Genomic DNA, 27,233 nt, shown 5'->3' on the forward strand with positions numbered 1-27,233 from the left:
TCAGAAATTCACTTTTAAAAAAAAAATCATTTATAATATCATTCACCATTAAAACTGGTTAAAATTCGTAAACCACGTATAAAATTTACTAAAATAAGAAGTCTAAATTATTTAAACATAGCAATATATTTACTTATAAAATTCTGCTATATATAAAACTACGGGCGGGTTAGTCACTAAAACGTAAATATATCATTAATGTTAATGAATATTTCTAAATGTATAGCTTTCTTAAAATCTAATGAATTTGCAGAACTTTTGTTTCATGAAAATATAATTTTAATCTACATTTTTATATTTAAAAGCATGCATTTGAAAAGTGTAATTTTAATTATCATATTCTAAGAATGAAACCTGAGCATTACAATTTTATGGAATATAAGAAAATATTCATAATAAAATATGAGGATTTTTGTTCTGAGTCAGTGGCATCGTATTTTGATATCCTCTATTTCAGTATAACATTTCAGTTATGTTCATTTGATTATTCCTCGTTTGTCTAATGTTAAAGCGGAATCGGTGACAAAGTCATATTTAGCTCTTGCTTTATCTAACTCCAATGCTGAAGACTAAACATTTTTAGTTAAGTTAATAAATATTATTAAATCCAAAGAAAAATGAGGATATTTTGATTTTATTTCACTTTAGTACATTGATCTAGGGATGCTTGTAAAATTTTAATTTTTTTAAGAGAAAAAGACTAGGATAGCACCAAACCAAGTTTTTGTTCCCAAAGTAGCACTCAAGACTCAAAGTCGCAAAAATAGGTTTTATTAAAAAGGTAAATATACACTTATACCCTTGGATTAATTAATCCAAACTTTAGGGTTTAGAGTTAACATGTGGGATTTTGGAATTATGGTTTAAAATTTTATAAAAAATAAATATTAAAATAAAAAATAAAAATTTTAAAAATAGTTTCAAAAAGTATTTTTAAATTATAAAAAGAAAATTTCAAAAAAAAAAAAAAATTCGAAAAAAAAAATTTCAAAAAAAATTATAAAAATTTCGAATATGAAAATATATAATCTGAAACTATAAAAAAATTTCTTTTTTTCATTTTTTTTTTTTATTTATTTTTTTTATTTATTTTTGTTTGGTTATTTAATTTTAAACCAATAGTATTCGAGATATTTTACTCTTTAATGAATGTCATTTTTGTGACTTTCTCTTTCTAGTGTCATTTTTGAGACATAAACTTCAAAAGATGCTATTATTGACAATTGCCCTTATTGTTTTGTATAAATATGATTATTTTTTGTATAAATATCGATCAGCAAGCTAATTAAAATTGTTATCAATTTTTTTTTAGAAAACTGCGGTTTGGTGTGATGTTTGTTCTGCAATATATTTCAAGCAACATCTATAACTTGCTAATTTACATTAAATCTCCCACAAAATAATAGTGTATCCTATAGTTTTCTGCATAAATTTATATACTAAGAATATATGATAGAGCTTCAACGATAAAACTCATTTACCCCCAACAAAACATGATTGGCTATGTTAACATTTATGTGTGACCCTCACATAAGAACCAGCGCGGCCCTTCGAAATTCTATGGAGCCAATTTACATTATATACCGCAAGGATCTTGAAATATATATATACGATCATGAACACGGAAAACAACTTTGTTTTTTTCACGCATGCAAAAGCATTCAAAGAAGAATAAACGTGTAAATTCTTTCAATGTGTGTGTGTGATACGTCATACGTGGCTTATCTTGTTCTCGCCTTGGTGGAATATTAAACAGCGTTCAAATACCTTTTCATTTCTCCGCATATACTCATAATTTCCTTGGATATTATTTCATAAATATTTTAGTATTGGAAAAAAGTATAAATAGAAAGACATTTCAGAAAATCTAAGAGACAAAGAAAAGCAAGTCGGGTTCATGTCTAATCACTTCTTCATATCGAATATGTTCTTGGTAATATACGCCTTCTATCTCTGTTGTTTGTATTATCTAATGATAGTCTATGTCTTAGGGCTGAATGCTTTCAGTTTCTTTTTTGGCATAGCTATTGATAAATTAAATGTTCATTATTAGAATCATTCTTATCATTTATGCCTGAAACCATTAGACTAATAAGCACATAATGACATGAACGTCCATAATTAAGTATCAAGTAATCATATACTATTATGCGATTGTTTGGAGAGTATATATATTTGATCAGTTCTCTTTTCTTGTCGATCGAATAATCCGAACGTAGAGAGGCAGCATCTTCCACAGCTTGTACTACTTAAACGAAAATATGGCTCTTTCGTGGTCTTGATAGTATAATTCCATTTACAATGTATTTAGATTCTTTCTTCCAATAATTAATTAATTTGAACTTCTTGAGAATCGAAAACGAGATAAAATATTTTGTTGATTGTGGTTCTTTCTTCAACCTTTTTCTCTCGTTATGTCATTTCAATCATGTATAGTATAAGGGGCTCCCGGTATAATTCCGGAAGCAAAAATCCTCTATATATACTCTAATGACTTCCCTTGGACCAGAATCAAACCAAACTCACCATCACTTGCACCAATACACTTACACGCACACAAACGTTTTCAGACAAATAATATCAATGGAGAAGATATCAAAATTGCTAGAAGACAAGCCAGTGGTGATATTCAGCATGACTTCATGTTGTATGAGCCATACGATCAAGTCGCTTATATCTGGCTACGGTGCGAATCCAACGGTATACGAACTAGATGAGATGTCTAATGGATCGGAGATTGAACGAGCACTGGTCGAGCTTGGATGCAACCCGACCGTGCCTGCTGTCTTCATAGGGCAACAGCTCATAGGTGGTGCAAATCAGCTTATGTCTCTTCAAGTAAGGAACCAACTAGGTTCGGTGCTCAGAAGAGCCGGAGCTATATGGATTTAAGAGGCGCCTTAATCGCAATTAAGCGCGTAATGTTTTTACTTATATATTTCTAGTATAGAATATGATCAGTGTTTGAAACATACTATATCTAGTGTTAAAATAAAAAGATTATTGTCGTTTTTTCTAAAAAAATACATAAAATGAAAAATAATTCGATTCAATTCGCTTGTGTAATGCAATAGCAATTGTTAAGAAATAAAATCGTCTTTAAGTTTCAAAAAAAAAAGAAAAGATCGTCTTTGCATAGTAAGTACTTACCTGGAAACATATAACTGGAAGAAAGAATCTAAATACATTATTGAAAAGTTGATACAAGTCAATAGCATTGACCAAAAAAAATATAGTTATTTTTGGGTAAAATATATTTTTAACGCCGTCAGCAAAATACTAAACCTTAAACCATTGGATAATCCATAAAACTTGGATAAATCCTAAACCCTAAATCAAAAACAATAAACATTAAATCTTGAAAACACTTAACACTTAGACCCTTGGATTTAGTATTTTTAAGATTTAATGTTTAGTCTTTTTGATTTAGGATTTAGAATTTGTCCAAGAATTTAAGGTTTATCCAAGGGTTTAGGCTTTATCCAAGGGTTTAGAGTTTAAGATTTAATGTTTTGACGATGGTGTTAAAAATATTTTTAAAAATAACTTCTTTTTTTGTAACTAGTACTATTTTTATTTATTTTTACTTTATTATTTTTAAATCATGATAAAATTGATAATATTTTATTTTCTTTTTTAAAAATACTAAATATGAAATAATTAATCTCTATTAGTCGGTGAACTCTAGGAAGTGAACCCAAGAATAACTCAAAAAATAAAATACAAGTCAATAGCAAAGACTGGACAAAACACGATCGCTCACATTTCACAAACACACACTATATATAGCTATACATACACACACTATCACAAATCAAACTCCCCAACCAAAAAATAATAATTATTCACTATGCAAATAAATCAAAATATTGAAGTTTGAAGACTCTTGTTTTTTAAATCAAGAAACCGAGTGTCGTCTTTTTCTCTGAAACAAGAAACGGCTCTCAGTACTTGCCTTTCCCTTCAAAGAAGGTTTAAGACTAGCGAAGCTGAAAAGAGAATTGAGTTTGCTTATCTTTTTAGCAAAAGACTTGAAAAGCTTAGTCCCTGGATTAGTTTTAACGAGTTCTTGTCTAATAGAGATGTGATCTTTCTCTAGATCCGTTAATCTCATCCTCATCCTCGCCACTTCAAGCTTTAACTCTCTGTTTTCTCTCCTCACTGACGCATAGTTATCTCTTGGTGATATCGCTCCACTTCCTTGTGATCCAAGCCAACCAAACAAACAACCATGAATTAGCATAGACGAATAAAGGCTAAATCATACTATATACTCCCTCTATTTATCAAAGAAAGTCATTTTTGAAACATTTAAGGCGGATTAAAAAAAATACAAAATACACTAATATTTTTATTTAATTTACGATTAATTAAATGGTAATAATTTAATTAAAAATCTATTGGTCATTTAAAAGAGAAAAATAGATTTAATATGTAAAATCACATTGGAAATGTATTAAAAAAATGATAGTTTTTGTGAAACATGAGTATAGAAAGACTATACATTATACAATGCTGAGGGGTTATGAAGTAAAATTACCTGCTCCACTTCCTCCCCGTTGGGGAAACTGATGACAGTTACCACTGAATAGAAACTGAGTAGGACTAATGCTACTGCTCATTGCGTTTCTGAGTCTAATCTGCTCAAAGTACAACACTTGTACCGCCATTTGCACTGGTAACCTCTCGTTTTGCGCTGCATGGCTACAAGCTTCTTGTGACAGTTTCTGTGAATCTATCGTCTTACAAAGTCGGTAGCGCTCTGAATCCTTTATATTCGGATGTACCTATCAAAAATAAATAAAACCAATATTCAAAATATCTTTAGACATAACTAAACGTTTCGATACTAGGTGTATTCCTCCGATTATAAGTAGGACCTAGTCGTAAACAAATTAGATGTTTTAATTTTAAGTTTAATTATAAAATTATTTTGATGAATTATAAAATTTATATATACACAAAATAATAAATTAGATAAACTTGTGCATTTAAATTACATTTATTGGTTGGTTTGATATATTTAGACATATTTAGATGTGCACAAAAAGACCAATGTAGATTAATTAAAACATATTAAACTAATTTTAACCGGTTTTGAACGGTTTAAACCGTGGTGAGGCGCATTAATAAGAAAATCGTTTCAGTTACAACCGACTTAAGTGGCCTCAACCCATTTATAAAACATTAAATAAAACAATATGTGAACTGGCTAATTTATAAAATGAGAGAAAGGTTCAAGAGGTTTTTACTTTGAGGTAAATGTCAACGGCTCGATAAAGACCATCACTGATGATACGAGCATGATCTGGCAAGAGCTCAGCTAAAGCTATGAACTTCGACGTTGTTAGATTCGTATCCAAAGCTATCTCCGCTAGATAGTTATCCATCAGCTTCGATACTTTCAAGATCGAGCTCTGTTTTGGAGATCCAGGACTGTCGAAATCGAAAATCATCTCTGTTTCATCACCAAACCGGTTACGATGATGTCGATCTTCTTCTTCATCATCGTCTTCTTCGTCTAGATTCAAGAATATAGAGAAGATTCTCAAGATAGAATCAATGTCGTACATCGTGTTGTTGACTCCGTTAGGGCTTGTCGGAATCAAGACATCTTCGAGGATGGCTTGGTCTAGCTGAAGACCGATCCTTCGCTCTAAATCTGATCGACATGAGCTTATAGAAGCAGAGGATGATGATGTTGCGATAACCATTTTGAGAAGACTTGAAAGGAACGCTATTGGAACAGAGCTTTTTCTTCCTTGCGTGGGAAGTAACCTAACGATTGTTTCTACAATCATTCTCTGTTTCTTCTTTGCTTCTGAATCGATAACCCTTTCTTTCTCCAGCTTTGTATCCCTAACTATTAGCCCTTGAAGAGACTTATTCGTGTAACTGATGAGAATCTTGCTGATCACGTCTTGTCTCAGCCCTTTAGACCTAACCGCAGAGACAACTCTCTGGAAGAACTCAAGATTCAAAACAGCTACCGACTTCCCCCACCAGTCTAATGGAGTCTCTGGCTCCATATTTGCACCCGAAAAAGTATAATCGAGCTTTAATAGACCCGAGGTGAGCTGCTCTTTGCAGGCGTTGTTGGCGATTGCTATGACTAAACGGTTCACCAAGTTGAGATCTTCAGAGACTGGGACAAGGGCTTCACAGTGATGTAGGACGAGGATGGAGTTGGAGATACTTGGAAGGACCGTTTCTTTGAAGTAATGTTCTGTTTTGATAGCGAGATTGTCCTCTGAGAAGTCCTCACTCATCTCTAGGTAATGAGATGCACAACGAAGCTTAGCTACGTTGAGAAGGTTGATCTCAATGTTGATTCCATAGCAGAACTTAGCTGCTAGCTCAAAGGCCTCAGATCCTCCAGGAACACTCGAGAGACATATGTTGAAGGTTTTGGAATCGGTAAGAAGCTTCCTGATCTTTCCACTCCGAGAAACAAGAGGAAACTGAGAACACCAAACCAACAAGCAAAACAGTTCAAAACATAACTCAAGAAACAGAGGATCCTCTGTTTTGGTATAGATGCTCTGTTTTTAGGTTTTGTGTTTGCTTATTTTTACCTTATGAAGACAGAAACTTGAAGATCCAACTTGAACTGTAAGATCACTAGAGACTTCAGATATTGGCCTGCAAGAACACATAAACAAACCCATTAAGATTCTGAAGAGTTTTCAATAATGATTTTCTGAATTATTGAAGCAAAAGATCTGTGTGGACTTGAACTTGATGATCATGTAAGAACTGCTTGTGTCTTCCATAACTCCAACGCTAAGATTCTAGGATAAGGAAACAGTAAAATCTATCATCTAAAATAGTGTGTGTGTTTTCCTTGGTTTTGAGGCCATTTTTAGATTCACAGTTGAGACATGTAAAAGGTTATGTCAACATCAAACTTTTCAAATGAAGACAGAACCAAATGAAGTGTGATTGTACGGATATGTTCCACATAGATACAAAATAGGATGGAGAAATTATTGGTTTTTGATGAACAGTGAGAGATTGTGACAATAAATGACTTGTGGCTACAGAGATTCACATCACATACAAAAAGATTTGGATCTTTATTAGCTAAATTTTTCATGGGAAAGAACAAATCTCTTATTCGTTTTTCTGACATGTTTCTAGTGAATGCAGACAAAACTAAAATGGTAATCATAAATTACAATACTATATATATTACCATTCAGAGGCATGTCTGATGCTTGAGTTCAGACGAAACCCTCTCTTTCCTGTGAAAGTTGGCTTCACTTCTCCTACTGTAGAAAGTCCCATCTCTCTCTCTTCACAGAAGAAGAAGAAGAAGAGCTCTTGTGGTTGTTATTACAAGGAGTGCATGTACGTAGTTAATGATGCAAAAAAGGTACAGAAAAAAAGAGTTTTGATATCTTTGGTTAATTAATCTGTTAATTACGTGTAAAGCTGAGGTCATTATTATGATACATGAAATTAAGTTAGTGAAAACAAATGCATGTATATACATTAATTGCTACTAGTGTTCTTTGATGTATGAGATGCATTTCAATCTCATTATTATGGGCTAAGGCATCTATTTTTCTCTTGTTGATCCTGTGGTAATTGTAATGATTACTTATAATTTCATGATTATGTCCACTCTTGGTTGCCTTCAACTAACCGAAATTAATTTTTCATTTTACATTCTCTGCTCAAAAAATTATTGATAAACTATTTAAAACCTATTTACAAACAATACCATACTGAAACGATTTTTAACAGCAAAAATTTAACACTAAATTATTTTATTGCATAGTGTTTTATCTACTAATGTGATAATATCCAGTGGTGGTTTTTTTTTTGTAATGCAAAATTCTATTTATAAATTTTATAAGAGGATATGTATTGTGTCATGTGAATTATTTGGCGAGACCAAGCTTTAAGCTCACTCCATGCTTTAATTTTTGAATATGTATTGTTTAATGTGTGGTCCATAAAAATGTTAGATGATTTCTTGCTTTGGTTATGAAAATGAAAGAAATAAAGAATTAGAAAAGCTGTAGTGATTCCTAGTGATTACACCGATTGAGATTTATACTTAGCTTTAAGGCTGTGTTAATGTGTTATGTAATGATGTTAGGCTGATCATTTAATCTCGAGCCCCTCGAAACATAAAATATAATTTTATGGTAATTATGAAAAATTAATCTATGTTGGATTAGTTACATTACGTATGAATATATGATAAGCTTTTTGTAAGTTTGATTGTGTAAGGTTGACCAATAGATTAGTGGTAATCACAAGATATAGTGGTATTTAAAAAAAAAGCAGTTTACCAAACAAAACAGTGATTTTTTTAGTACTAATTGTTTTGGCTGAGATTGGTTGGTTCTGTCGGAATGTATAATAGTCCATCGAAAATGTAAAGGTGATAAAAGATTTGGACTCAAATGCAAACAAAAGGGCAAAATAAAAAAATTTGTGACGGCGCGTCAGGCTCCGAGCATTATCTGATCCTCTTCTTCTTCCTCGATTCGCGTATTCGAATCTCTTCAACGGGAGCTCCAAGCTTCTAATGGAAAATTAAGGCTTTTCAATTTTTGAGTTTCCGTTGCGATGGTTGAGAGACGGAGTCCTCTGGTGCTCTCATCCACCAGAGCTACTCTCCGTTCAGTCCTGAATTCGCTTCGACCCGACGAGATTCCGGGCAGACCCGATTCGAGACGGCGGAGCGTAAGGTTGCCAGCTGGCATTCTCAGGTGGAAACGAGACGGAGTAAATGATTCAAAATTTGATTCTTTAGATGAATCCTCACTGGTCGGACTCTCCACTCAATTGCTCAAGAGACTTTCCATCAACTCTGGCTCTTTCGTAAGTCCTTAAGTGTAAAAAAATGGATCTTTTATTGTAAAAATGGATGCTTTATTGTAAAAATGGATGCTTTATTGTGAGTTTTGATGTTAACATTTGAGTATTTATATTACAAGGTTGTTATCAACAACATCGACATAGGCATTCAACGGGTTGCGCAAGTTGTTGTACTTGATCCTCCCAAGACGACGCTTGAAGATTCATCTGTCACTAGCTTACCAGTTTCGGACTCTCTTCACACAATGCTTGTCTTCCCCACTTTTGATATGATGAGTCAACAGTTACTAGACCAAGAGGTTGCTTACTTGTCTCCTATGTTAGCTTTTAATCTTAGCTTGCACATGTCTTGCCTGAAGTCCCTAGTACATCGAGGGAACGAAGTCTTAGAGAAGTACTTTGTTGCTAAATTCGATGAAGAGTCGGCGTCGGTGGCGGGTGAGTCAAAGATTGGTTTGGATTTGGAACCTGTGTCCGAAGTTCCAGGGTATGCGTCACATCTAAGGGTTTCTTTTGTAAAGATCCCGGAGTGTGGTACCATTCAGTCATTGGTAGTTAGTTCCTCGTTTGAAGATGAAGAGAGACAAGGGTTGATAGATTCCGCATTGAACAAGTATTTTGGAACTGATAGAGTACTCTCAAGAGGCGATGTGTTTCGAGTTTGCACTGAGTGGAACTGTGGTTCAAGCATTTGTGTTCAATGTGGTCAAGGGTTAGGCTCCAAAGAAGAGGACTTTATCTATTTCAAGGTCGTTGCGATGGAACCTTCTAGTGAGAGGTTTCTTAGAGTCAATCACTCTCAAACCGCTCTTGTACTTGGTGGAACGGTCTCTTCTGGTCTTCCACCAGATTTGCTTGTTTCTAGTTCAAAGGCTAATATGCCTTTGCAGGTGGACACAGTAAATGTATTGGCGTCGGTGCTTTCCCCACCTCTCTGTCCATCAGCACTCTCATCGAAACTAAGGGTTGCTGTTTTACTCCATGGCCTGCCAGGTACACTAGAATAAAGTTTTTGAATTTAATATCTTTTCCTTAAGTGAAAAAGATTAGTAAGAGATTGTTTTGTGTGTTCACAGTAATGGTGATTTAGGGAAAGCCAATATTCGTATATTTTATGCTTTTTTACATACAAATGAATCATATGCTAATAGCTTCTTTTTTTTCTTGTCTATAATGCATGTTTCAAGGGTGCGGGAAGAGAACTGTTGTCAACTATGTAGCTAAGAGGTTGGGCCTGCATGTAGTTGAATATAGCTGCCACAGTTTGTTAGCATCATCCGAAAAGAAAACATCTACTGCTTTGGCTCAGACTTTTAATATGGCACGAAGGTAAATTCATTATAGTCTATTTTATCTATTTCTCTCAGATATTCATTACTTGAACTATGTTAATGTCACTTATATTGTAAAGTTTATACCTTCGTATAATATTGGTAATCACTAAGATCTTCTTTCTGGAACGTGGCGAATGCCTTTGTTTTCATTGTCACAGGTACGCACCAACGATACTACTGCTCCGCCATTTCGAAGTTTTTAAAAATCTGGGATCTCAGGACGGCTCACAGGGTGATCGAGTTGGCGTGGCCTCTGAGATTGCTTCGATTATTAGGGAACTGACTGAGCCAGTTTCTAATGGTGAAGACAGTTCCATGGAAGAAAACTCGAATAGCAATTCCGTAAGATTTGCATTTCTTTCCTTGGTTCTCCATTGCATGTTGCACAGTTTCAGTTAATGTCACTCTTCCCTTAATAAACAGAAATTTGAAACAGTTGGCCTTTAAAGAAGAGATTCTTGATTTCAAGAATGTGTCGTGTCATGATACCTAATCTGATTATCTCCCAATGCAGTCTGTAGATGAAGGTGGGAAGTTTAGGGGACACCAGGTGCTGTTAATCGCATCTTCCGAAAGCACTGAAGGTCTCTCTCCAACAATCAGGCGTTGCTTTAGCCATGAGATACGGATGGGTTCTCTAAATGACGAGCAGAGATCCGAGTTGCTGTCTCAGTCCCTCCAAGATGTTTCTCAACTCCTTAATGTATGTGAGTACATATACCAATCGAAACCAGAAAGCGTCAGTTTATTCTTCTAACATCAAGCTATAGTTTAAGAACTTCAAACTTGATGCATAGATACTGTCTTCTTTTTTTGTTGTAGACCAGCTCAGATGAATTTGTGAAAGAATTAGTTGGTCAGACTTCTGGTTTCCTCCCTCGGGACTTGCGTGCTTTAGTCGCTGATGCTGGTGCCAACTTATTCATCAGTAAAGAGTCCGAGACTGAGAAGATTGATTCTCTATCAGGTGATGTAGACCAGTCAAGTCAATTAGGTAACGGCAGTGAGAGATTAAAAGCTAAGGATGACTTCACTAAAGCTTTGGACCGATCAAAGAAGAGAAATGCATCAGCCCTTGGTGCTCCTAAGGTAACATTACCACAGTGTTTTCTCTTATGAGACCTATTTGCATTCTTAAAAGGTTTAATTGCATTTTTAAGGTTCCGAATGTGAAATGGGATGATGTTGGTGGGCTTGAGGATGTGAAGAGTTCGATACTGGACACAGTTCAGTTACCTCTCCTGCATAAAGATTTATTTTCATCTGGACTACGTAAACGTTCCGGTGTGCTTCTCTATGGTCCTCCAGGAACAGGGAAAGTGAGTAAAGCTGTGTTTGCCTTCTGACCTTTAGCTATTGTTAATATGTCTGATACCTTTTATCCAAATCTGTAGACTTTACTGGCAAAAGCTGTGGCTACAGAGTGTTCCTTAAACTTCCTCAGCGTTAAAGGTCCAGAGCTGATCAACATGTACATTGGCGAGTCAGAGAAAAACGTTCGAGATATCTTCGAAAAGGCGAGATCGGCGCGGCCGTGTGTGATCTTCTTTGATGAGCTTGACTCTCTTGCTCCAGCGCGAGGCGCTTCTGGTGATTCAGGAGGAGTGATGGACCGAGTGGTCTCTCAGATGCTTGCAGAGATTGATGGACTGAGCGATTCTTCGCAGGATCTGTTTATTATAGGAGCGAGCAACAGACCTGATTTGATTGATCCAGCTCTTCTGCGACCTGGAAGATTCGACAAACTTCTTTATGTTGGAGTCAATGCTGATGCGTCTTACAGAGAAAGGTTTACACAATTTTAAAACAAAATCAAAAAAACACATTTGCACATATTATCTTATCCTTGTTTTTGTAGGGTATTAAAAGCACTTACTCGGAAATTTAAGTTGAGCGAAGATGTGTCGCTTTATTTAGTAGCGAAGAAGTGTCCGTCTACGTTCACGGGAGCTGATATGTATGCGTTGTGTGCTGATGCTTGGTTTCAGGCAGCTAAGCGAAAGGTGAGAAAGAGAAAGGTTAAACACATACTTTAAAGACTGTTATAATCTGATGATATTCTATGGAAAATGCAGGTGTTGAATTCAGATTCAGGGGATGATTCTATTCCAGAAGACGATCCGGACTCTGTTGTAGTAGAGTTTATAGATTTTATAAAGGTACAACCTTCTTTTCTTCATCTACTCTCAAAGGCCTGGAGTATGTTGATAATCCAATCTCATTGCATCAGACAAAAATATGGTTTTTGAGAAACCTCTACTTATTGTGACATTGTAGGCGATGGATCAGCTTTCACCATCACTCTCCATAACTGAACTGAAGAAGTATGAGGCGCTTCGAGACCAGTTCCAAGGCCGTTCCAGCTGAAAACTCCTCAGTCACAATAGCAAAGAAAAAATCACACAGTTTATTTATGATGTGGACACAACAATAAACCCATCAGATCAGGACTCTTATAGATGATGGACAGACTCAGATCCCTTATGAATATATAAGTTCTGTTCTGTTTGATGTATGTAGATTTGTTTCCATATTGCGGACAAGTGGTTCTTCCATGTAATTAATCCAAATGGTTAAGGATTTGTTTTTGATTGTCCTTTTTCATGTAAAAAAAGGAGATCAGTAATACAAATCTGAGTTAAATTGTCACGTTGTCAACACACAACTTGTGCGGAATGTACAACAAACAAGCTTTGAGATTTTGACCGACCACTTGAGATGCTGACATCATCATTGTCACGTGGAACATTGCTTTGTTTGTGCGAGCTTGTCCGAAAAATCCAGTTTGAGTTTTTTTTTCTCTTTCCTTTTTTCCTTTTTTTTGTTTGTTCGAGAAAATAGCTACCAACGAGAGAGAGAGAGAGAATGACAAGGAATCAGAAAATGGATATTTGAATTTCCCAAAAGCTTCGATCTTTGCAAGCTTTCAAATTCCTCAGGTGAGCTCGCTATTCACTTCCAACGTTATTCATTAGCTAAGTTGAGAATTTTTTTATTTTCCCAATCTCGATCTGAGTTTTTTGAGAATTGATCGGATTATAGCAACAAAAGGTTTTTGTTTGTTTAGATGATTTCGGTGAGCAGCAGCGATGCTAGAAACGAAATAGGGTTAGGGTTTGGTGGAGGAATTGAGGAAGAAGAAGACATGGAGATGGAAGAAGATGAGGAAGAGGAAAGCACACATTCTTATGTCTCTTGCGTTGACCCTGACGTTGCTCTCTCTTATATTGTAAAACACACCTTCTTCCTCTTCAACCTTCTTTAGATCTTTCTCTAACTCTTTTTTTATTTCAACTACTTAATATTTGAAAAGGATGAGAAGCTAGAGAACGTGTTAGGACATTTTCAAAAGGATTTTGAAGGTGGAGTCTCTGCTGAAAATTTGGGTAAATGTTCCTTTCTTATGCTAGTTACTACTTACCTTTCAGGGTGTATCTATCTTTTAACACCAATCTCTCTCATATAATATGTATAGGTGCAAAGTATGGTGGCTATGGTTCTTTTTTGTCTATGTATCAAAGATCTCCTGCTTGTAAGAGTCCACCACAAGCTCAAAACCAAGTGGTAAGAGTCCCACTCAAAGCTTTTAGAGGTCAGATGTAAAAATATTTTCTAAGAGTCAACCTATTTTTTTTCATAGGTGGGTCAATCTAAGTGCTCAGATTCACCTTCAAAAGCTGGTTCCACTTCTAAAGCTCCTCCTGCTTCTTCTGATGTCTTGGCCAAGATGAAAAACTTGGTCAAATCAAGTAATGATAGCAAACAAAAACCTGTCACCAAAACGTCTCCTTCTTCTGCTCCATCTAATCATAAGACACTCAAACTCCGTATCAAAGTTGGTTCAAAAAGTGACCTCTCTCTGAAAAATGTTACAACCTATGATGGTAAACAAGGCCTCAATATGATGCCACCATCAGAAGTTGAAGAAGGGTTACTGATTGGGACTCATGATTCGCCCACTAAAATTCTTATGGTGAGTATTTTTGTTTGTTCTCTCAGTGATGAATGTGAGTTTGGAGTCTTGATGCATTTCTTTGTGTAGGCTATGGTGTCCTTCCCTTTTCATAAAGACCAGCTGTTATCACCTCTCTCTGATGATCTCATTCAGTTGGGAAAGAAAGGAAACATCATGAAAGATGCACTAAGGTGTGTGAAGAAGGAAAAGTTAAAGTATATGCCTCCACCGTCAAACAGGCTTGATGGAAGTCATATTGTATCTGATACTGATAGAGAGGTTGATAAAGAGTCATGCGAGGAGCTTGTTTCCAAGACTATGAAGCTTCCTCTTCTGTCCTGTCTATCACCGTCATCTATCCACAGGGCGAAAGAGATTGATAAGATATCAGATTCTTATGTGGAGGGTGCATTGAGAGGGATGAACAACACTGACCTGGATGCAGCTTTGATGGGTTCAAAGCCTGAACTGGAAGATGATGTAGTAGCGTTTCCAGATCAAAGTGTTGAGGGAACTGAAAGTGTTAACACAAGAAAAGACATGGAAGAAGGTGAACATGTAGATCCTGTGGTGAAGGTTAGTAAGACATGGAATGAAGAGCAAATTTTGAAGCCAAAACTTCCTAAAGCACAGAAGTCCCGGAAAAGTTCAAGCAGGAATGGTTTGAGAGGCAAGGATGCTGCTGTAAATGTAGTTAATACGAATCTACCAGATAAATTGCAAGAAGATATTGGTGATTCAGGAGAATCAAAAGAACAAGAACAAAGTAGTCTGGTTCCTAAAGGTAAGGAAGAAAAGCTTTCAGAAGAAAGTGCAGTGAAGGAGAGTTTCAACGGTGTTAGAAATGTTGAAGAGGCATGGAAGTGTGAACCAGATTCGAAGCATCCTATCAAGTGGAGTGACTTAAATAAAGATGGGGACAACACTAAGGAGAGTGTTAGATCAGAAGTGACAAATAAGCATTCTGTTGTAATCGGAATGGAACCTGAAAGAGATCTTTGTAAGAAACCAAAGACTGGAAAATCAAGATTTTCCGCTCTAGACCAACCTGGATCCAACAAAACTATGAAGGATACTGATAAGCCTTCCCCTCATGAAGACAGAAAGAGGAAACAGAAGGAAAACAAAGAAAGTGGAGATTGTATTAGAGACGCCGCAGTATTGGAGCCAAGTGGAGAGAAAGTTAGAAAGCAAAAGAGGCTTAAGGGTTCAAGTTGTGAAGGAAAAGAGTTGCCTGAGAGTTGTGATAGGTACAGAGTAGTTACTCAGGAAAATGGTAGAGATAGTGCTTCTCATCAACCTTTGGTCCATGAAGCCAAAGGTTCACTAGTTGACTCACTAGCTCCTTCAGCCTTAGACCCACCTGAGCTCAAATCAGAAAGAATCTCAGAGCGGGATAAACCCAATGATACTGACTCTAGTGCTGGTGATACGCGAAAAAGATGCAGAGATGGTGAAGGTTATATCACTATGGATAAACCAGGGACAACAAAGAAGGCTGCAGAAAGTTTGAGGGACAACAAAGAAGGTTATTGCACAGAGAGTGAACCTCAACAAGAAAAGGCAAAAGAAAGCAGAAACAAGAAAAGACCTGCTAGAAAAGTGTCTATGGAGAGTAACAAAGAGGACTCATCAAGGGAACATCAAGATCCTATTAATAAGCGAGATAATACAAATAGTACAAAGACAAAGGTTATGCGACATGATGATCATGTTGGCTCAAGCCCTTTGAAAAAGGAAATTACGAGTCAGGCTGCATCCAACTCAATCAAAGAGGCTACAGACTTGAAACACATAGCTGATCGTCTTAAGGTTTGGGCATATTTTATTGCAAAGTGTTGTAGTGGTTCTCTCTCTCTCCTTTGGCTTAACATAGACATTATTATCCTTTTTTTGCAGAATGCTGGGAATAATCACGAGAGCATTGGTTTTTACTTTCAGGCGGCGCTTAAGTTTCTTCATGGTGCGTCCCTTTTGGAGTCCTCTGGCACTGAGAATGCTACACATAAGAGCATTGTCACATCCAAGCATATCTATGGCAGCACAGCAAAACTTTGCAAGTAAGTTTGGCATTCAGCAAGATCTGACTTCACTGTGATGCTACTTGTTCGTGTTGGCCTCTCATTTTCGCTGAGTTTCTTCGTTGTGGCCTATAGATATTTCTATTATGTCAAGATGTGCAAAAGTTTCTATTGAACCGAATCCTCTTGTTATAAAATTGATGTAACAGGTTCTGTGCACATGAATATGAGAAAGATAAAGATATGGGGGCTGCTGCTTTGGCTTATAAATGTATGGAAGTAGCTTATCTAAGGATAACTTATTCCTCCCATGGGAACATAAACAGATATAAATCTGAGTTGGAAGCATCTCTGCAAGTGATTCCTTCAGGTATTTAGAATAAAAATAAAGAACATAATATTTTAAAAATGTTTGGGGGCTGATGAATTACTTTGCGTCTTGTTGTTGGGGATTTGAAAACAGGTGAATCTCCTTCCTTTGCTTCTGATGGTGAAAACCCAAACAAGACATTGGCAGCAGAGAAGGTTGCCTTGTCCACCCCTGTGAGGTCATCCCCTAAAGTAACTGGAAACCATGTTCTCTCTTCAGGAAACAATTCCTCTCTTTCACAGCTTTTGACTTTTGTAAGTTCAGTTAGTTTACTTCTGTGATCTGGTGCCTTGAGATATATATAATTTAGTTTTACAGAACCATTTAACTGATCTAGTTAGACTGTAAACTACTAAGTCTTTTTATTATTTAGTTGAGATAGTTTCTTGGTTGAGACTTGAGCAACATGAATTAGAATCATCTTCAAGTATAGCATCATATTCATTACCATCATCATAAAAAAAACAGTGTTGTGTGTGTAAACATTATCAGATGTTTGTGTAAGTAATCTTGCAGCTAATGGATGTGTTTCTTGGACAGTCGCAAAACGTAAGCCTTGCAATGGATGCATCAAGAAAAGCACAGACCGCCTTTGCAGTTGCAAAGGGAAAATCATCCGACACCAGATACAGTAGTAACGGCATAACATGCATCAAAAGGGCTCTTGATTTCAGTTTTCAGGACATGGAGAAGCTGGTGCATGCGGTGAGGCTTGCAATGGAATCCATAAACCGATGATTGTGAATTATGATCTCACCTTTGTACAAGTATCATAGGGCCATACTCAGAGCGGAGAAGAGAAAGGAAAGCTACCTTTGAGTTTTGCTTGGGGAATTGTAGACTATATAAACTTATTTTACTGCGCAAGTGTATAGTGTTAGGACCTTATTTGTGAGAGACTCGACAAAGATTTGAAGTTATCATCATGTGTTGTTCATATATATATCCCTTGTAGTATCAGAGAACTTTAGGAAGAGTTTAACAAGAACTGGAACTAAATTACTCAACCATTGTAGCAACTCTTTCTATCTATTCGTTTCATTCACATTTTATATAAGGCTATTATCAAGATTTGAATTATTTTTGTAAAGGACTAAGGTAAAGAGTAAAACACATTATTATATATCAGAAAAAGTATTATCCAAATATTGTAGGAAAAAAAACCGAAGAATGTATTAATGACGAAAACTAAACAACATTTTTCTTTGCTCTCTTTTGACTAGGCGACATATTTGAAAGTGTTGGGGTTTTCAGTATCCCTCTCCAAATAATATCTGCTGATCAAATCCTCAATACGTTTCTTGATCATCTTTATATCAGGCTGCAAAATATTAATAATTGAAACAGCTTAGTCACTTATTGTGGATAATTTTTGAAATTTAAAAGTTAAAATGGGTTAAATGAATGTAAAAAAATGGTTTTATTTTATAAGTTTACGATTTTTGACAAAATGAATCAAAAGACTATCGAGTATATTACTTGCGCGGTTTATAGTTAACTGACTACGAATAGAGAACAACCAAAATAACTTGTTAATTGCGCGGTTTATAGTTAACTATCGAGTATGGATTTGAAATGGATACTTATAATAATATAGTAGACACTTAATAGTTCAATAGACTATATTACTCAAATGATATAAATATTCTCTCATCAGGAAATGTCGTAGACCTGCTAATAATGAACCTTTGAAAACATACCTTGATTATTTATGTGTAACAATAGATTATCATCTCGCTTGAAGAACGTTAAAAAATGAAAGATCGAGGTTCATGGTTCTATGGTTCTATTTTTACGCTTTAGGTTTAGACTGAATTTGTTTTCTATGAGAAAAGTTTAACAGTGAAATTTTTGTTAATGCTTGGTTTGTGAAATGTAGTTGTGTTTGTAAAATGATGATAAAAATTGTACCATTAAACAGTAGAGCATGGTGTTTTATTCAGTGTAGGTTATTTCTGCTTTGAATTATATTTAGTAGTTAACATGCGCTCAGAATACACTAATTGTAATGGTGAAGAAATTTTGAATAACAGCCGGAACGGCCATACGACCAGATCAGTTCTTGCAAATTATGTCGAGTTTGATATATCATTTCGTTTAAATCGATCAGTTTGACCAAACCTTACATTACGAAATAAACTTACTTTAATAATAAGGGATAATCTGTTTTATAACAATTTGTTAAAAAATATAAACGTTAGAGAATGCTTTATTATAAATGTGGACTGTTTTATTTAATGTAATGTTAGTAAATTTTTCTAGGCAAAAAATAAATTAGACTAAAATTAATTAAAAGTCATTGTATGAGTACCACGTAAGCATTAATAAGAAATTTGGAGATGACACTTCGTCAAGTTCATTTTGTAATTAAATACAAATTGATGTTACAACTTTTTAAAGGATCCTTAAATAATATATAGGGGATATAATTGAAAATTGATAAATAGATTTTTTTTTTTTTTAATTATTCTTTTTCCGAGAATCAAAACTCAATTTTTTTGGTGTAGAACTATTAATCAAACCACTGAACTAAGAGAGATTATATGTTAGATTAATTTATGAATAAGATAAATATTTATAGTTTAAAATCGATTATAAACATCTCATCTCAAACAATTTCCTTCTTATCATGTATTGGATCAAGTCAAAATGTTGGGGCTTTGAAATGGGCTTTTATGTGCTAATTTGGGCTCTGCTACAATACATTACCTAGAACGACGTCGTTGGTTGTTAGGGCTCGTATAAGATTCATCTCGTCTGTTCATAGCCGTTCTCAGGATCTTCATTGCTGCTTTAGGGTTCCTAATGGCGACGTCGCACGAGAGTGTCAAGTGTATTTGCAGTGATAAGAAGGTTGTAGAAGTCGATCCCAAGACATGGAAGTCCAAGTGTGGCACGTTTCAGTGTTTGAAGGATATTCTGGATGTGTTGAAATCGGATATGTTCTTTGAAGGTGTTGATGTGAGCTTCAGTTCTATGAAGCTGATTGCTAAAAACGTGAGCACTAGGAGCCAAACTTTGCAGTTAGTTTGCGTTGTTGCTGATCGGCTGAAGTTTCTTCTGGATCCAAAGAGAAGATCGCTTGTGGAGAAGATGATAGAGGAAATTGCAGATGGTTTTGAAGTAAACAAGTGCTTTGATCCGGACGAGATTTTTGAGTTCATATATGAACTTCTGGATAATGGCCTTAATAACCGGAGTGTTTTTCCTGAAGATAATGCTACTATCATCAGTGAGCTTGCTTTGAAAGTACTCCATAAAAGAATGGAGAAAAGAGAAGTTAATCAAGAGCTGATAGATCCGTTTCTGCCTCTGGTTATGGGATGCTTGAGCAACCAAACTCTTTTGCCTTCAGCTCTTAGAGGTTTGAAATCTTTACTGAAATTTCCATTGCCTTCCCTCAGGGAAGAAGGAGATAGTCTAGATAGTTTAGGAGATAGGCTGGTAGGAGAGTTGTCATACATTGCTGCTGGTGGGATGATGAATATATCTCTTGATTGCTCTCTCTCTTGCTTTGCCATTTTAAAATGGTACATTAGCAAGGAGATAACTATGCAGCAGATGAGTATATTGATTAAGTTTGATAGATTATTTGAGGATATAGAGACAGATGTACACTGTAGGGCTCTTTCACTCATCGAGGCCATCATAGAGCGGAGGTTTGAGTTTGAAGAGTTATCCAACATTGTATCTGTTGTTTCATATTCGCTGATACACAGTGTTGTGGAAAAAATCAGCTTGAAATGTCAACAGATACTGTTGGAGTATTTGGCCAACTATACCCTTAGTGACAAAATTTTAGACGGTCATATTGATATTATGCTCCAATACACACGGTATGTACCTACGAATTGAATTTAGCTTCTAGTTTTTCCTTATTTTATTCTCACGGTAATTGTATTTGTCTTCCAGGTGTAATGATCAAAAGAAGGCTCGAGCCCTGACCATGGTTCGATCCTTTATCTCCAAATTTTCAGAACCTGGTCTTGGCAGCAAGAGCAAGAGGAAATATTTAAACAAGCTCTCGAGTCGTTTCTTTGCAACTCTGTTGCCTCTGATTCCCCGAGATGCTGACCCTTTCAAAGCGCCTTCCCCTGTTGGTGAGCTCATAGGGCTTCTTACAGAAAAAACTGATGTAGGTATGGTTGGTAACCTGATCCCTGAATGTCTGTCCGCTTTTAAGGAGTATCCGGCAGCGGTAGCAGAGGTGAGTTCACGTGAAGTTATTGCATACCTTTTGTGTTTGCTTCTTTTGGAAATTTAGCTCGCTCAGTCGTTGGATGCCATGCAGGTGTTGTTCTTCTTCATGAAAGCCTTGGAGAAACGTTTCAGGAAGCATATCATCACTATATTGAAGAAAGTAGAGGTTGCTCACACTTCCGATGAAAGTCACTACTCACTGTTCATGGTATTCAGTACGTTCAGACATTTTCCTGGTTATCAAGTATTGGATCCAGAGTTTGAGGTATCCATTTTAGCTTTTGTTCTATACTTTCTTTGCAATAATCCAGTGAGATAATTCTTACTGGAACTTTTATTTCAGGAGATGTGGAGAATTGTATTCAAATCACTCTTGCACACAGAGTCAAGACTGAGGAATATATGCTGCAAACTCCTGAAGGAATACTTCAACGCATTGGGAAAGAAGAACATGGCGAGCTCTCAGTCTTTGGTAGCTACCTTGTTCATGGTGGCTGCACATCTGTGCTTCGTGCTAAAGGAGAACACCTCAAGCGACCATAAGCGTGACCTCACAGAAAACTTGGTGCATGTGCTCTCCGCTCTTCATTCTTGGATTGGGCAGCTTGATCAAGCAACCTGCAATGAGTTCTGGTTCAGTCTGGGGGAGAATGAAAAGGAGATGTTTCGTGAAGCCTTCAAGGTGATTGATCGAGAGGAGGAAGGAGTGTCTAGGGATTTACTCTCTGAGAATGGAAATGGTATAAGGAAAGGGTTGATTGGAATTTTGCTCAAGAGAATGGGGGAGCTTGCTCTTGAGAAGGAGTCTGTTCAGATGAGTGTTGTGTTCAGTGTCTATGAAGAGCTTAGTCAAGAAAAAGAATGGCATTTATATGCTTCGGAAGTTATGTATCCGTTGTGCAAAGTTTGTGAAGGTTTTGCAGGGGAAAACATCTCAGGTATTGATCTGTTCTTTATTGAGTGTGCTTTTGCTGTCTTAAGTCTAACACAATCGTGTGGATAAAGTTTTTATTTGTGTTGGCTGCCTGATCTGTTAGAATCAATGTGCCTTTTGTTGTTGATTTGATGATCACTGTGCCCTACTATTTGAAAGGCTCTTGCGTTGACATGATCATCATGTAGAGTATTGCAACAAATTTAGGGTGTAGGGTTCATATTAGGTTTCTCTGGAGTTGTACAGAACACTATGGTTCTTTTCTCTTTTTCAGTTGAGCTGAAAAAACAAGGAGAGAATGTGCGAGACAGTTTAAGATCGGCCAACAATATCTTTGGGGAAGCCTACGTTGGAATAAGACAAGGATTGCAGGCAAATAGAAAGAAGAGAGCGGGAGAAGAGCTGGCGAAAGCTGGCCCGAGAAAGAAGATAGAGTAGAGATGAGCGTTTCCAGTTTGCTACTCTCTAGGAACTGTTAAGAGGTTGTGGAAAGAGCTTTTAAATTCTGTAACTCACGTGTTCTTTATGCTGCTTGGAGACTTTTTTTTTTTTTTAGCTCATCCATAAACAGTTATTCCAGACATATGTGATTATGCAGGTGGGTTTGAAATGGGCCACTTTTACTGCTTTTATGCGTCCTCATAAAATTTTGTTACATGACAGTTATTTTGGGGAAAAGTGCCAATTTCGATCCCAACTATTTCAGTCGTGCCAAATACGACCCGAACAATTGATCAGTGTCAAATACGACCTCAACTCAATTATAATTCGAAAAAACTACCTGAACTTCTTAAAACGTGCTTAAATCTAAATTGACTCTAACAGAAGTTAGTCAATCGTTAACAAGATAAAACGACGTCGTTTTGATATACGAGGAAAAGTACCAATTTCGACCCCAACACTCTCAGTCGTGCCAAATAGGACCCGAACAAATGGGCAGTGCCAAAACCGGCCTCAACTTAAGTATAATTTAAGAAAAACTACCTGAACTTCTTAAAATGTGCATAAATCTACATTGACTCTAACAGAAGTTAGTCAACCGTTAACAAGATAAGAAGACGTCGTTTATATACATATATATATATATATATATATATATATATCTATTTTAAAAAAAAATATGTTCATTCCGGAACTCAAACCATGTTGTGATACCCTTTTAAATGGGCACACTAACAACTAGATAAAAGTAACTTTTTAAAATACTATTACAAATTTGAAATTATATAAACTACTATTATTCTTCATCTTATCCAATTTAAAATTTTGGTGACAATTTTTTCTGATTTATATAAATACATTAACACATTTTTCTTATTTATCATATCTTTAATAAAATTATATCTTACTAAAATATAAATAATAAAATATTTATTATTATACGATCTTAAATATGCTTAAAACTTTGAATTTATTTATACAATTTTCTTATATAAATTATTTTTAATTTTTAAAATTAAGTGGGAATTTTTTTAGTTTTCAAAGTTGATATTATATATTTTGATATTTTGTTCAAAAATGTTAAGAGGCCTTTTACCTTTCTTTCACTAAGATATGTTGTACAAAATATTAGACAAATTAAACAATAACTAAAATATATAAAGCAATCACCAAAGTTTTAAATTGGATAAGATGAAGAAGAATAGTAGTTTATATAATAGAGAATTTCTATTTGTAATAATATTTCAAAAAATTATTTTAGTCTAGTTGTTAGTGTGCCCCTTTAAAAGGATATCCCAGCACATATTTGAGTCCCGAAATGAACATATTAAAAAAAAAATACATATAAAACAACGTCGTCTTATCTTTGTTAAAGGTTGATTAACTTTTGTTAGAGTTAATGTAGATTTAGACACGTTTTAAAAAAATTGGGTAATTTTTCTTAAAGTATGATTGAGTTGAGGTCGTTTTTGGCACTGACCATTTGTTCGGGTCTTATTTGGCACGACTGAGAGTGTTGAGGTCGAAATTGGCATTTTTCCTCGTATATCAAAACGACGTCGTTTTATCTTGTTAACGGTTGACTAATTTCTGTTAGAGTCAATGTAGATTTAGGCACGTTTTAAGAAGTTCGGGTAGTTTTATTGAATTATAATTGAGTTAAGGTCGTATTTGGCACTGATCAATTGTTCGGGTCGTATTTGGCACGACTGAAATAGTTGGGGTCGAAATTGACACTTTTGCCGTTATTTTGTTAGTGATAAACCGTTTCCGTATATCAATCAACACTAGAAAAGGGGCAAAGAAGAAGAGGAGTAAATACCCCACACACACACTCTTACACAAATGTTTTTGTATTTATTACCGAGACTGTGTCCTAATATATATATTTTTTTGATTAAAGGAGAACAATTAATTGAATAAAACTCCCTCCAAAAGGACCATCATCATCAGCCAGGTAGCTTATATGAATGTGACATCTGTGTTCAATGGCCAACACTAGAATATTAAAAGTTTGTTCTTAGAAGAAAGAGGCACATCAGATGGCGAGTGAACCACTTCCTTCGATGATCTGGTTCTCCTCAGTTGCATCCGACGTTTGAGTTTTAGGCTTAGTCGTCGTCGTCCTCGAAAAACCATACCCCAGCGAGCTTCTGCTTGCTTCACATAGCTGCCATTATCGTTATGCACCATTTCCCAATACAAAATCAATCAAAGACCAAACCACTCTGATAAATAAATAAATGTTGAATTTGATCTTAAGATTAAAACGCACCTCCGTTAGTTCAGATAGGTGACGGTTCCTGAACTCGTTGATCGTGTTTGCTATTTCTGAGGTTGGTAACTTCACCTGACAGAATTTTGTATCAGAGAGGTTAAAACGTGATCTCAATGTGTGTGGAAGTTACTGATAGTGCCCACATTTTCGGTTTATCTAAAACGCACAAAATGATCATATAGCAAATGAATAGGCGATGTTATGTTACCTGCTGACATCGAGGGCAACGAATGGGATAAGTCTTTCTGAGAGAAGCTGAGCAATTATCTACAAGTAACAAAATATTCAATGGCGAAGACCATCTACACTGTGTAGACTACACAGATGTTCTCGTCTAAAGAGCATAAACTGTAGAAGTTCAGGTCATTCTAAACCTGACCAACTCGTCCAAATCCGCAAATAATTATGTGATCCTGCAAATCATCCGTCTGAAAATAAAACCAATGAGAGATTAGACATGAGACAGCCTTGTAATAATTTCCTGAACCAAAGAATGTGTGAGTTTCAAACACTAATTCAAGTGTTACCATTATTGAGTGACAGTGTTAAAATTCTGTACAAGTATCATCAAGATTCCTACCTCACTTTCACTGCAAGTAACAAATATACAATGGACAAGAAGTTGGAAACTCCCACATACACTGTGACACAGACTATCTACACAAATGTTCTCGTCCAAAGAGCATAAGCTGAAGAAGTTCAGATAATGTATAAACCTGCCCAACTCGTCCAATCCGCAAATAATTATGTGATCCTGCAAATCATCCGTCTGCAAAATAAAATCAGCCAAAAAAAAAGTGGGATTAAACATCAGGCAGACTCGTAATGATTTCCTGAACCAAAGAATGTGTGAGCTTCAGAATGACACTAAAGTCAAGTGGTACCATGATTGAAATAGATCTAAAATTATCTACAAGTATCATCAAGATTCCTACCTCACTTTCAACCGGCAATAAACTTCTAACATCATGCAACTCAAACCGGGATGCAATTAACTGGCCACCAGCAGCTAACCAAGGTGTGATAGCCATTGAGATTCCCACCACAAGAAACAGCAACGAAGATAGCTGAGGAGACATTATACCCTGGAGGAACCACCGGTTAGGCCTCTAGGGAAATACCGTTGGAATAAATATATACATGATGTCGATAGCAAACCTGATTGACAGCTTCTCCAAAAGCAACAAATGCAAACTCTCCACCAGGGGCCAGAAGAAGACCGGCTCTAATTGCAGATATGACTGAAATTCCGAACAACTTTCCCATGACAACGACTAATATAGTCTTGCCCAATATCAAGAGTCCCAAAGTCCCAATTACGACGGGGAAGTTAGAGAGAAGAAGTTTCGGATCAATAGACATGCCAACCTGAAATGAGTATAACTCCCTTTTTAGTCTTATGACTGTGCTTACATATGTTTGCAGTTGAAAGAAACATCAGAAGTAATACTTTCTTTCACCATCCACAGTTCCCTGCTTTTTTCAGAAATGATAAATATATGGATGAAGTTATTTCAGAACTCATAAATTACCGTCATGAAGAAAAGACCCAGCAGAAGACCACGATAAGGAGCAATATCTGATTCTACTTGCAAGGAAAACTCTGTTTGCGGTTGTCTTCTTTAACCAACCTTCATGTCTGTTGATAATTCCATCTTAAGAAACACAAACAGAGACAAACAAAAATTAATCACTAGTAACCGAGACAACAAACAAATCAAATAACAATGAAGGATTCAGACATAAAAAGAATGATATAAACGTTTACCTATCGATTTGATTTCCTCGCAGTCAGCTGAGGAGATCCACCGAGTGAGAGAACAGAGGCGGAGTCTTCATCGTCGGGGGAAGATCACGAGACAGAGGCTGGCTCTTCATCGACGGGGTAAGAACACGACAGAAACGGGGATTCATCGAGGAGAGAAAGAGAGAAGCGGAGTCCTCGAGATTTCACCACAACAAGGCGGAGTCATCGACGGAGAGAATCGCGAAACGTGGAGCCGCCGAGAGAGAGAAAGAGAGAAGTGGAGCCGTCGACTTTAACGGAGAACGACGCGGATACCTCGAAGATTCAATCGACAAACGCGGAGTCGTCGAGGGAGAGAAAGAGACTTGCGGAGTCATCGAGGGAAAGTGGAAACAGAGTCGTCGAGGGAGAAAGAGAAAGACGCGTACAATGACACGTGTCCCATAACACACGGCGCTTGTGGAGCTTAATTAAGCATCGCCTCCTTGCTTAATACATTATTTTCTTTTTTTTTTAATCCGAAAAACATTAAACACCCCCTCTAAGCACTTGCGATAAACGTGCTCTTAAGAGGTTGTGGAAAGAGCTTTTAAATTCTGTAACTCACGTGTTCTTTATGCTGCTTGGAGACTTTTTTTTTTTTTTTAGCTCATCCATAAACAGTTATTCGAGGAGAATTCGGCCAAAAAAAACACGAACTTTTCACGAATTGCCAAAGAAAACCTGTACTCGAGCCTGGCTAAAAAAATTATTTACTTTTGTTGACTTTTTTAGTTTATTAATAAACTTAAGATTGACTTGTCAATTTAGCACGCCGTAAACTCACAGTTAACACAGTGTTAACTAGACGTTAAATGTTGGCGTTAAGTAAAGCGACGTCGTTTCATCTCATTTGAAAATGACGTCGTTTTACATGATTTGAATTTAAAAAAATGTAGACCCTTCAATTCGAACCCAGGTTAATTGGTCAAATGGCAAGGTATTTTACCACTGGGCTACTGGCACCTTCAATGTACTTACTAACATGTTTACTTTTATTTGATACATATTAAATATAAAATATTCTCTAAAAACTTAAAAAGATCTTTAAAATTTCAAAAAAATTGAAAAGTAAGAAT

General features: G+C 36.0%; 7 protein-coding genes across 12 annotated transcripts in view; 4 read left to right on the forward strand and 3 right to left on the reverse strand.

Moving 5' to 3' along the window:
* Positions 1-1,816: 1,816 nt before the first annotated feature.
* On the forward strand, positions 1,817-3,003 carry LOC106365419 (monothiol glutaredoxin-S1-like). The gene has a single exon (XM_013804852.3). It carries the CDS (start codon positions 2,491-2,493, stop codon positions 2,890-2,892), a length of 402 nt encoding a protein of 133 aa, XP_013660306.1. The 5' UTR covers positions 1,817-2,490; the 3' UTR covers positions 2,893-3,003.
* A 689-nt stretch (positions 3,004-3,692) lies between these two features.
* LOC106365420 (BTB/POZ domain-containing protein At1g03010-like) lies at positions 3,693-7,314 on the reverse strand. 2 transcript variants are annotated; one of them, XM_013804854.3, is made up of 5 exons: positions 7,196-7,314; positions 6,576-6,642; positions 5,253-6,461; positions 4,541-4,787; positions 3,693-4,200 (listed from the first exon to the last, which is right to left on the reverse strand). In XM_013804854.3, exons 1-5 carry the CDS (start codon positions 7,285-7,287, stop codon positions 3,899-3,901), a joined length of 1,917 nt encoding a protein of 638 aa, XP_013660308.2. In that variant the 5' UTR covers positions 7,288-7,314; the 3' UTR covers positions 3,693-3,898. The 2 variants fall into 2 exon arrangements, with proteins under 2 accessions (XP_013660308.2, XP_013660307.2); XM_013804853.3 differs by lacking the exon at positions 7,196-7,314 and adding an exon at positions 6,733-6,849.
* Positions 7,315-8,477: 1,163 nt separating this feature from the next.
* Positions 8,478-12,765, forward strand: LOC106369287 (peroxisome biogenesis protein 6-like). The gene is made up of 11 exons (XM_048741997.1): positions 8,478-8,838; positions 8,955-9,828; positions 10,023-10,164; positions 10,328-10,511; positions 10,684-10,872; positions 10,992-11,258; positions 11,330-11,488; positions 11,564-11,958; positions 12,028-12,172; positions 12,245-12,328; positions 12,447-12,765. The coding sequence occupies exons 1-11, from the start codon at positions 8,584-8,586 to the stop codon at positions 12,534-12,536; spliced, it is 2,784 nt and encodes a 927-aa protein (XP_048597954.1). The 5' UTR covers positions 8,478-8,583; the 3' UTR covers positions 12,537-12,765.
* Positions 12,766-12,953: 188 nt separating this feature from the next.
* On the forward strand, positions 12,954-17,506 carry LOC106415538 (cysteine-tryptophan domain-containing zinc finger protein 7). Its single transcript, XM_013856287.3, has 10 exons — positions 12,954-13,108; positions 13,237-13,398; positions 13,483-13,555; positions 13,645-13,733; positions 13,810-14,142; positions 14,212-15,936; positions 16,024-16,184; positions 16,355-16,515; positions 16,609-16,769; positions 17,056-17,506. The coding sequence occupies exons 2-10, from the start codon at positions 13,237-13,239 to the stop codon at positions 17,251-17,253; spliced, it is 3,063 nt and encodes a 1,020-aa protein (XP_013711741.2). The 5' UTR covers positions 12,954-13,108; the 3' UTR covers positions 17,254-17,506.
* A 213-nt stretch (positions 17,507-17,719) lies between these two features.
* LOC106365422 (cullin-1-like) overlaps positions 17,720-27,233 on the reverse strand; it is a 47,904-nt gene continuing 38,390 nt past the window's right edge. Inside the window, exon 8 of the mRNA XM_048742002.1 lies at positions 17,720-17,836. Within this exon, the coding sequence (XP_048597959.1) occupies positions 17,735-17,836 (102 nt within the window). The 3' untranslated portion in view covers positions 17,720-17,734. The remainder of the gene's footprint in view (positions 17,837-27,233) is intronic.
* On the forward strand, positions 19,289-26,778 carry LOC125578655. 2 transcript variants are annotated; one of them, XM_048742000.1, is made up of 6 exons: positions 19,289-20,351; positions 20,428-20,722; positions 20,807-20,980; positions 21,059-21,653; positions 21,924-22,131; positions 26,689-26,778. In XM_048742000.1, exons 1-5 carry the CDS (start codon positions 19,321-19,323, stop codon positions 22,085-22,087), a joined length of 2,259 nt encoding a protein of 752 aa, XP_048597957.1. In that variant the 5' UTR covers positions 19,289-19,320; the 3' UTR covers positions 22,088-22,131; positions 26,689-26,778. The 2 variants fall into 2 exon arrangements, with proteins under 2 accessions (XP_048597957.1, XP_048597956.1); XM_048741999.1 differs by lacking the exon at positions 26,689-26,778 and having other exon boundaries at positions 21,924-22,342.
* Positions 23,928-26,459, reverse strand: LOC125578658 (K(+) efflux antiporter 1, chloroplastic-like). Of its 4 annotated transcripts, XM_048742007.1 has the most exons (10): positions 26,137-26,443; positions 25,901-26,023; positions 25,527-25,736; positions 25,304-25,453; positions 25,085-25,137; positions 24,949-24,958; positions 24,743-24,796; positions 24,577-24,635; positions 24,366-24,440; positions 23,928-24,260 (listed from the first exon to the last, which is right to left on the reverse strand). In XM_048742007.1, exons 2-9 carry the CDS (start codon positions 25,904-25,906, stop codon positions 24,437-24,439), a joined length of 546 nt encoding a protein of 181 aa, XP_048597964.1. In that variant the 5' UTR covers positions 25,907-26,023; positions 26,137-26,443; the 3' UTR covers positions 23,928-24,260; positions 24,366-24,436. The 4 variants fall into 4 exon arrangements, with proteins under 4 accessions (XP_048597964.1, XP_048597963.1, XP_048597965.1 ...); XM_048742006.1 differs by having other exon boundaries at positions 24,949-25,137; positions 26,137-26,459; XM_048742008.1 differs by lacking the exons at positions 24,949-24,958; positions 25,085-25,137 and having other exon boundaries at positions 26,137-26,437.

Source organism: Brassica napus, chromosome A9 (assembly GCF_020379485.1).
Source record: "Brassica napus cultivar Da-Ae chromosome A9, Da-Ae, whole genome shotgun sequence".
Taxonomy (NCBI): domain Eukaryota; kingdom Viridiplantae; phylum Streptophyta; class Magnoliopsida; order Brassicales; family Brassicaceae; genus Brassica; species Brassica napus.

Bases quoted from the DNA above. Each gene is read 5' to 3' on its own strand.
- LOC106365419 (XM_013804852.3), top strand. From the start codon at position 2,491: ATGACTTCCCTTGGACCAGAATCAAACCAAACTCACCATCACTTGCAC.
- LOC106365420 (XM_013804854.3), bottom strand. From the start codon at position 7,287: ATGGGACTTTCTACAGTAGGAGAAGTGAAGCCAACTTTCACAGGAAAG. The intron at 6,643-7,195 runs GTAATATATATA...GTGTTCTTGCAG, and splicing joins ATCAGACATGCCTCTGAATG to GCCAATATCTGAAGTCTCTA. The intron at 6,462-6,575 runs GTAAAAATAAGC...TGGTGTTCTCAG, and splicing joins CAAGTTTCTGTCTTCATAAG to TTTCCTCTTGTTTCTCGGAG.
- LOC106369287 (XM_048741997.1), top strand. From the start codon at position 8,584: ATGGTTGAGAGACGGAGTCCTCTGGTGCTCTCATCCACCAGAGCTACT. The intron at 10,165-10,327 runs GTAAATTCATTA...TCATTGTCACAG, and splicing joins ACTTTTAATATGGCACGAAG to GTACGCACCAACGATACTAC. The intron at 11,259-11,329 runs GTAACATTACCA...TGCATTTTTAAG, and splicing joins CAGCCCTTGGTGCTCCTAAG to GTTCCGAATGTGAAATGGGA.
- LOC106415538 (XM_013856287.3), top strand. From the start codon at position 13,237: ATGATTTCGGTGAGCAGCAGCGATGCTAGAAACGAAATAGGGTTAGGG. The intron at 13,399-13,482 runs GTAAAACACACC...ATATTTGAAAAG, and splicing joins ACGTTGCTCTCTCTTATATT to GATGAGAAGCTAGAGAACGT. The intron at 13,556-13,644 runs GTAAATGTTCCT...TAATATGTATAG, and splicing joins AGTCTCTGCTGAAAATTTGG to GTGCAAAGTATGGTGGCTAT.
- LOC125578655 (XM_048742000.1), top strand. From the start codon at position 19,321: ATGGCGACGTCGCACGAGAGTGTCAAGTGTATTTGCAGTGATAAGAAG. The intron at 20,352-20,427 runs GTATGTACCTAC...TTTGTCTTCCAG, and splicing joins ATTATGCTCCAATACACACG to GTGTAATGATCAAAAGAAGG. The intron at 21,654-21,923 runs GTATTGATCTGT...TCTCTTTTTCAG, and splicing joins TGCAGGGGAAAACATCTCAG to TTGAGCTGAAAAAACAAGGA.
- LOC125578658 (XM_048742006.1), bottom strand. The intron at 25,454-25,526 runs GTTTGCTATCGA...TGGTTCCTCCAG, and splicing joins TTGGAGAAGCTGTCAATCAG to GGTATAATGTCTCCTCAGCT. The intron at 24,797-24,948 runs GTAGGAATCTTG...TTTTATTTTCAG, and splicing joins TTACTTGCAGTGAAAGTGAG to ACGGATGATTTGCAGGATCA.